General features: G+C 43.1%; 2 protein-coding genes across 2 annotated transcripts; both read right to left on the minus strand.

The window, feature by feature from the left end:
• Nucleotides 1–214: 214 nt before the first annotated feature.
• On the minus strand, nucleotides 215–1,849 carry LOC103991431 (homeobox-leucine zipper protein HOX13). The gene is made up of 3 exons (XM_009410894.3): nucleotides 1,384–1,849; nucleotides 934–1,307; nucleotides 215–856 (listed from the first exon to the last, which is right to left on the minus strand). Exons 1-3 carry the CDS (start codon nucleotides 1,460–1,462, stop codon nucleotides 506–508), a joined length of 804 nt encoding a protein of 267 aa, XP_009409169.2. The 5' UTR covers nucleotides 1,463–1,849; the 3' UTR covers nucleotides 215–505.
• Nucleotides 1,850–3,833: 1,984 nt separating this feature from the next.
• Nucleotides 3,834–8,063, minus strand: LOC135643433 (protein DETOXIFICATION 27-like). Its single transcript, XM_065160369.1, has 8 exons — nucleotides 7,733–8,063; nucleotides 6,210–6,751; nucleotides 5,784–5,870; nucleotides 5,644–5,700; nucleotides 4,639–4,877; nucleotides 4,426–4,544; nucleotides 4,253–4,339; nucleotides 3,834–4,161 (listed from the first exon to the last, which is right to left on the minus strand). The coding sequence occupies exons 1-8, from the start codon at nucleotides 8,003–8,005 to the stop codon at nucleotides 4,108–4,110; spliced, it is 1,458 nt and encodes a 485-aa protein (XP_065016441.1). The 5' UTR covers nucleotides 8,006–8,063; the 3' UTR covers nucleotides 3,834–4,107.
• Between the last annotated feature and the right edge of the window lie 585 nt (nucleotides 8,064–8,648).

The raw sequence follows: 8,648 nt of genomic DNA on the forward strand, positions 1-8,648 counted from the left end.
GATCCACAAGTTTCTGCTACTGTGACTCATGTAGCCAGTCATTGGAATGTGGAAGGAAACAAAGACACCATAGGGTCCATGTCAATCACATGTTTATATGCTATACAAGGCTAATATTTTATATGATGTGAACCCCCATTCCTAGGTTAACTTTGGATGAGCATGGCAGTAATCATGATAGCAGCAAATGAGCATCAAAGTAGTAGTAACAACATAAGAAAAGGGACAGTTCAATTACTATTTCCTAAGCTGGTGAAGAACATTCCCCTTGCCACTGCCGACAAATAAATCCTCCCCCCCTCCCTCTCATCAATTCTGGTCTTCTCGGATCACTACTTTGACCTTTTATTTTACTGTATCCTCCTCTCATCGAAGTGCTGCTTCCAATAGAATTCCACATGAAAAAAAAGTGACAAGTCTCTTTCCACCCTAGTCTTGGTTTCTCTTTCTTCTTATCTCTCTCTCTGTCTCTCTCTCGTTCTTCCTATCCCTCCAGCTAGGAAAGCTAATCCCCTTTGTACTCGCATGGATCCGAGCAGTACCAGGAGAGGCTTGGTGCCGGTTGCTCCGAGAACAAGCTGCTGCAAAGCTCGTCTCCACCTAGAAACCCCTCATCCATGGCTTTGTTCTCGAAGGACAAGGAAGAAGAACGAGGCTTGAATTCCATGAGACAGTTTTGGTGCAACACCAGACCGCCATAAGGGCTTGTTTCATCATTGAACACCACACTCGAGTCACTGTCTGAGGCGCCGTCCTTGTAGATCAATGGAGCTCTCGCCTCCTCTACTGCTTTGATGATCTCAGACTGCGTTGCGTCCATCCCCGTGTCTGCGAGCTTGGCTTTGAGCTCCCTTATCTGAATTAAGCAACATGGTTATGGAAGCACAAGCGTGTGATAAGTACTGGGAGTGCTGCTCTGAGACGAGATCTCACCTCGGCTAGGAGCAGCTCCTTGTCGCGGCGGAGAGCATCGCAGTCGAGCTTAAGGTCGTCGTGCAGGGACTTGAGCGCGCCGTAGTCGCGCTCGAGCTGCTTCGTCTTCCACCGGGCGCGGCGGTTCTGGAACCAGACGGCGACCTGCCGCGGCTGCAGGCCCAGATCTCGTGCCAGCCTCACCTTCCTCTCCGGATCTAGCTTATTCTCCACTTCGAAGTTCTTCTCCAGAGCCTTGACTTGGTCCACGCTGAGCCGGCGCTTCTTCTCCCCCAGCCCCGACGGGCCATTGCTGCAGAGCTCCTCTTCCTCCTCGCACTCCACCTCCTCAATTCCATCGAGAAGGACGGCCTCGTTCTTACCCTTTTCTTCCACTGATCGCAAACATAAAGAAACCCCTTCCAGTAACTAAGAAAAAGAGAAAAGCGAGAGGAGATGAGCAGTAGTAACCTGAAGGGGGGATGGAGATAAGACCGACATCTTTTCCTTGAGGACCCTTAAAAGAGTGTGCGCTGCTGAGCCTCTTCATACTGTTTTGGTTTTCTCTCTTGTCCTTGTTCGGATTAATGGGCTATAGCAAGGAGGATGAAAGAACGGAGCAGCAGAAATGAAGCTGATGGGATAAGGGATGACCTTAAGATGTGGGAGGGTTTGGAAGCGGTAGGAAAGAGAGAACAGGGTGGTAGGAGGGAGAAGGCTTGGCTGAAAGCAAGCTAGTTGAGTGCCAACGTAGCTCTTCCCTGTCCTTGTTCTTGCCCATCTTCTCTTCTCCTTGTGTGTCCATCATCAGGTCCAAAGCTTTTTCCTCTGAATCTTCTGCACCCTATGGATCTGCAATCTTGCTCTCAACCCAATAAAATCTAAAGACTCAGAGAGAGAGAAAGAGAGAGAGAGAGAGCTGTGTGACTCAGTAGTATATGGAGTCTATATATAAAAGACAGTAGGGTTGAGGGGGTGTCATTGGTTGCTTTGAGGACAGAAATGAAATGATACTGATGCAATGCACATCCAAATTGCAGACTTTTCCAATTAATTATAAGGAATATTTTAAGTTGTTTTTTTAAGGGATGATGGTTGTTGAGTGGAGGAAGAGATACTAAATAATGTTTGTGCTGATAGGGTCTACAATAGGCCTCTGTATTATAGCTAAACCTATCATTTTCTTATCTAAGCACCACTTGCAAATCCAGCTGAGCCACACCCTCTTTTGAGTAGTTGGTGTCTGACAGACAACCAAAACCATGGGGGCATTATTTCAACAAGTCTATTCAATAGTTATCACCTAATACTATAAACTAAATGGAAATTTATATATATCCCCTTCTGTGTCTTCATTGAATCTTGACACAACCTCAGCTTTCTTTCACAGTGTCTGTGACAAGCTGATCGAACCAAGTTATACATGTAGGATAACAGGAGAGTTGCCAAAGGTTTACGCTAAAGCTCAAGGCTTATGCACCATTCGCACCTGCCTGCTTTCATGGACTGCCTTCGACAGTAGAGCTGTTGTTTGGTTTAGCTGCAATATGCTCATTATGATATCGAATTTGGCAACAGCAACATGAGAACTATGTTCTACGTGATGCATATCGAGAATTCTTTTATTGGAGTATTGACATCATCCTCTTACTTTCATGTCATGATATATGGTGGTGGGATTGGGAGAAGGGGGTTTATCTACATGAATACTACTATAGATTTTGGCTCGTGTCTGTGAAGCACTTTCCTGAGCTAATATCTATAATGGCCTTCAGGAGATGCTATCAGTGAATTAAGGATCGGAAAAGCCTCTCTTCTAAGTACCAGCAGGAGATATAGCTTGATCGCTGAGGTGCCTTTTCATTTATATTCTCCCTTCCTTTCTGTTTCCTTCTTCTCCAAAGCAGATTTGTATCTTGTTTCTCCAACGAATCAGCACAGCCATGGATTTCCGCGAGTGGAACACCCAAGGAAAACATCTCTCTCCTTCCCTGTTGTCACCTTAGATCATCGCTGTGAATGCGAGTGAAGCTGCAGTTCGGCGCGGCCAACTCCTGCAGCCACCTCTGAATCGCTTCGGTGGAGTCCTGGATGTTGTTGTGTGCGCGAGCTGAAGACAAGATTGGGTTGGATTTTGTCTGGACAAGCTGACCCCTCCGACATCACGTAGTGGGAACTGACATGGCAGATGAGGCCAACACTTCTGTCTCTACCTTCTTTGCTTTCACTTGAAGCTCTGATTCACACAGCTCGATGCTGTCCTCTCTTGAAGCCTGTGATTCCTCCGGGAAAAATTCCTTCCTGAATATATATATATATATATATATATATATATATATATATATATATATATATCATAATAAATCTTATCATGAGTTGATTCAAACTCAAAACAAAATTAAATCGGTTTAGAACCAAAATCGAATCGATCTACCGCTTTTGAAATTGAACCATAATAAAATCTCGACATTCTGATTTTTACATTTTAAATTATTTTAATTAAAAATAAAAAATTAATCCAGTGTAGGCTCGTGAGAAATTATTTGCTTACGATTTTATCCTTTTCGGAGTATGTGAGCTTTAAAAAAATACTTTTAAAGGGTAAAAGAGATCTGACAGACTTGTGAGCCCTTTGATCCTCTACTCTTCAATCAATGTGGGACTAAATGACTTTATCAAGACCAACTCCACTGTTGTTGTTTGATATGATATCAAGGTGATGGTGGTTACTATGGAAACCCACATCCATAGTCTCCTAAGCTCAGCTCAGACATTGGAATCTTTCCTTCTCTTAGAAAGGAAGAAGCTTTCTGCCATTGATACAAACGAAGAACTGGATGCTGCTAATTAGAAGAGAGATCTCTGGCTTAGCTGCACATTGAGATCGGATTTAAGGATGTCCTAACTTAAGAATCAGAAACTAAAGAATTGCCTCTTTTATTGGAGGATTCAACCTTGAATGACGCAGACTACAAGTAACCTAATCTAAGAGAAGGCGAAACGCCATCGAACTTGCTTCATGGAAGAGGGTACATCGATCATTGTTTAGACAGATTGGATCTCGGTTCTGAGTGATTTGAATGCCAAGCCAGCAACGCAGAACTTGGCATGTCGCATGCAGAGCAACGATCATCACGATGGATCTGTGGCTGCCACATTTCCCGGCGTCTGCCACTTCTAAATGAGATGGATCGTCTATGGCTTATCGGAGCTACCATATATCTCCATGCGTGCACTTGCTATCAATGCCTGCATAGCATAGAATCCAAGCAGATGTGAGATCGCCTTGAAGAAGGAAGTCGAAGATAGAGGATGGCAGGGACTGAGTGCCTCATCTCACCTCCTTCTCCCAGTCACATTTGATTGTAATGAAGGCCAAGATCAGTGTCTGAACTGCTGTTCCAGTGATCATTCCAGCCCAAATGCCCTACCAAATAGATGGCTTCCGGTTGATTAAGCATTATCTATAGCTAAATAACCTCTCATGCAAGGAAGTGAGTGGAATTACTGTACCATAACTCCCAGGTTGAAGATCCATCCCAGGAGAATGCCAAGAGGTATTCCAATTAAGTAGTAGGTTCCAATGTTGACGTACGCCACCATAGCTTGCCAACCTGAACCAACCGCAACACCTGCAGGGTTTCCATTTCATTCAGAGAAAGCACAGACCAGACATGTAGCTCGTGAAGGATGCATGGAGTGGCGAACAGGAGCAGAGATCATCACCGGACAGGATAGGTTGGATGCTGTTGAGCAGAATGGTGAATGCCAGAAGAAGGGACAGCTTGTCGACTGCTTCGATCACGACCGAGCTTGAGGTGAAGATGAAAGCAAACTTGTCATGGAGGGCCATTATGAGGAGGCAGAAGAAAAGGCCTATCACGGAAGATGTCACCACCGATACAATGGTCGCAAATCTCGCACCTTTGCCATTGCCAGCGCCGAGCTCATTCGCCACACGCACTCTTACATTGGCAAACAGAGAAGAGATTAGTCAACAGGACAAAAGATTGAAGTCACAACGGAAGAAACAGGGAGTAAACTACAACACCACTTCTGCTTGTTTGACTACTTTTATGTTCATCAGCAAGGAATTAAAATTTTGCTCCTCCTGGCTAGCAATATGTGATCACATCAATTGCACACTAAATTTTAGCTGTAACGAGCCATTTCTTGGAAATCGAAAGTCTAGTTTGTCAAAACATAGATGTGATGTGTGTGTTTTTAGGAATAGAAACAAGATGGTTCATGCATCTGTCTCGAGAACATTTCCATATTGATGCGACAGGCAAATTGGATGACGAAAGATCGACATCAAACATTAATCGATTATTAGACTAATGAAGAGAGGCACACCACACATACGGAAATGATTTCTCTTTCATGATCCGAGAAGTTTGGTGCATTTTGTCGATTGATCTTGGAGATACTTTTGGTGAGAGACAAGCAGCTACCTAAAAGACTCCTTCCAAAACTTATCTTGCTTGGCCTGTGTCTACATCATGTATTTGGTGCTGTCTTCTTGCACGGCAGACTGATCACCTGTGAACAAGGTTGGTGCAGCTGCCCCAGTTTGCTCATATAGACAGCTATCACAAGGCAGTAGCAAGAATAGGGAAGGAAAGGCTAGTCCAGGTTTTAGGGAATAATGTGTAGTAGATCACAAGTTGTACAAGCAAAACATTACTGTTCAAAGTAGATGATTGGAGAAGAGAGATGTCATTCACATACCCAGTGCCAGCGAAAAATGCTAAGGGAATCATCAACTCCCATCCATTTATATTCATGCTGTTCGACAAGAAACATAGGATTAATGTTGCTGTTCCAGAAAACAATTGAGTCAAGCGATTGAAAGACCGTCAGCTGCTTACCAGATGGAGATGGCATCCACTGCGATCTCAGCATTCTTAAGATTCCCAGTCAGTAAGATCAGTATTCTGTAGTACCAATTCTCCAAGCTGTTGGGGAAGAAGAATATATACAGCGCTAGTGAGGTGCCAGCATCAGGAACAAATGAGATTCTACAGTGACTTCAGATGCTTATTATTTAGGTCAAAATTCTGTATAGAAGAAACCCTTATGCTATGGATGAAGGATTTAAGCCATGGCAGAAAGCTTCTTTTCTGACTTCATGGCAAGTGTTAACGTAAATTTGCTGATAAAAGAAAGCTTCACTCTATCTATATCCACAATTTCTGTCACATATTTTCCGATGTGTTTATTGTTTGTAAATGTTATTAGCAATTAAATTACTCTGAATTTTATGGAAACAGAGAGGCGAGAGAGAAGTGACTCACCACAACATGACACCGGAAGCAGCTGAGAGCTTCAAGAACTCCCAGAGACCAGTAAATGCTTCCATGGAGAAGCCCTTCCAGGTTTCGGGGCAGCCTCCACATGCGACGTAGCCAAATTGACAGAAAGCACCAACCCACCAAGAAAAGTTGAGGGTGACGGTGGTGCCAATCAAGCCGAACTGAAGCTTGGACACGAAGAGCCACGTAACGAAGAGGTGGACCACCAGGGAGATGGCGGCGATGATGGCGTTGACCGAGTTCTTGAGCTGGCATTGCAAGAACCTCTGCAGTGGGAAGATGAAGACGAAGGAGAAGTGCAGCGGGATGAACCACATGGACACCGTCCCGGCTTGCTCCGCCAACTCCGGCGGCTGGCCTGTTAGGATCAGGATCGGGGTCGCGAAGAAGTAGAGCGGGAGGAGGAGGACAGCACACAGGAAGAGCACGATCCATGATCGCTGCATGTACACGCCCAGCATGTGGTACTTCTTCGCCCCGAAGGCTTGTCCGCACAATGTCTCGAGGGCACTCGCCATGCCTAACTGCGTGTCAAGGGAAGTGAGTTCTCGCTGGTACCAACAGACGAAGAGAAACATGGAAGAGTACTTTGCAAGCTGCCTATTGGAAGATCAAATCGAACCCAAGGGAGTGTAAAGCCATGCAAAGCAGGCATTTATTGCTGCAACGCATGATTGTCTCGTACTATGACTTCCATCCTAATCACAGCTATGCTAACATAGAAACGAGAGAGATTAAGATCAAATTAAATAAAAAAAAATTTAAGATGGAATATATATGTATATATATTAATTTTTTTAAAAAAATATATTAAACTTCTAAGGAATATATTTTTTTTCGAAGACAATAAATAATATAATGTCAAGATATATCTCTGAACATCAACTTTAAATCTTTAAAAAAATTAAGAAATTAAGAATAGTATTTACCAAATCATTTCCGTGAAGTTGATTTAATGCTATATTAAAGAGATAATAAAAAATATCTCTTTAACATAAATTCAGCATTTAATGTTATCATCTCTTTATGATGTTTCTAAGAGAAGCTCAATACCAAATCCATCAACTCAATTATTATAATAATTAAAAAATATTATATTTCTTATCAGGAAGATCTTGAAATATAGATTATCATTCTTGTGGCTTTGATATCATGCGAAGAAAAAAAAAATCATATATAAATATAATCATTTCTTAAATAGTTGTAACAAAGTACTATTACCTCAAGATCAATCTAAACAAAAGAAGAAATCAAAGTTATGTTAAATTTGTTAAAAATAAAAAACATTCACAAGATTTTAGCAGAAAACTTTAGACTTAGATGGATCTATATTTATAGATTTCATCTATTTATAGGTGTAAAATAATAATTTAAATCAAAAAATTCTTAAAATCTTCTAAATAATGCTGTTAAGATAATCTTAACAGGAACAAAGTTGCTGACACTGGTTGAATCGATGAATCAAGATCAGTCAAAGATACACAAAACAGAGACAAGAATCATACCATCAATCCGAAGTTGAAGCCGACGACGACGGTGTTTGCAATGGTGATGGACGCAAGCTCGAGATTGCCGAGGTGGCCAGCGAAGGCCTGTGTGATGACGTTCATGCTGTAGCTCACCACTCTGCTGAATATGGCAGGGGCTACGATCCTCCATAGCTTCTTCGACTCTATCCAACTCCTCTGTACCAATCCCAATCCCAATCCCGATTCCAACTCCTCCTCCTCTCCTCTGCTTCCGTCCAGAAGCGCAACCCTCTCTTCTCCGCTCCCCATCTCTTCTCCTCCTCCTCCTCCTCCTCCTCTTTCTCTTCTCCTCTGTTTTAATTATTATAGGAGGAAGGCGCATGTCTGACTCTCTAGCTGTACTCCGAAGGCTGCAATTTGTTGGACTTCCGTGTGTGCTTTGGTCTTTTCCTTTGACCGGAGTCATATAGAACAGATGGGATTCACCGAAATGTTTTCTTTCAGATATTTCAGGAAAAAAAAATTAACTCAATGCCTGTCTGTGATACTAAATAAATAGCTACTCGAAATTCGCATGCATGCATGATGTATACTAGTCAAAACTTGCAGCCGTACTATCAGAAACCAACAAATATAGTGCCATGTAATTGAGCTTTGTTCGTGATCAAGTGTAAGGCCAATCTGATGTCTTGTGGCTTCCTCTGCAGCCGTCCGTAGTTGGGAATACAGACGGCGATGGAGCGACGAGAGGTTGCGTCGTGGTGAGGTGAGCGCTGACGAACGAAGTGTTGATGTGAATACACGGAGGCTTTGAGCCTGTGTGAACTGCATGCGGCCACGTCACTGCTTCTCTTGTAATTTGCTCGTCTTCTCCGTTAACCATCCACACACCTGTTGTAGTAGTCGATCCACAGGGACAGGTCCCAGCAACCGGCATCCGTTCTGCGGTCTT

The sequence above is a fragment of the Musa acuminata genome, chromosome BXJ3-7 (assembly GCF_036884655.1).
Source record: "Musa acuminata AAA Group cultivar baxijiao chromosome BXJ3-7, Cavendish_Baxijiao_AAA, whole genome shotgun sequence".
Taxonomy (NCBI): domain Eukaryota; kingdom Viridiplantae; phylum Streptophyta; class Magnoliopsida; order Zingiberales; family Musaceae; genus Musa; species Musa acuminata.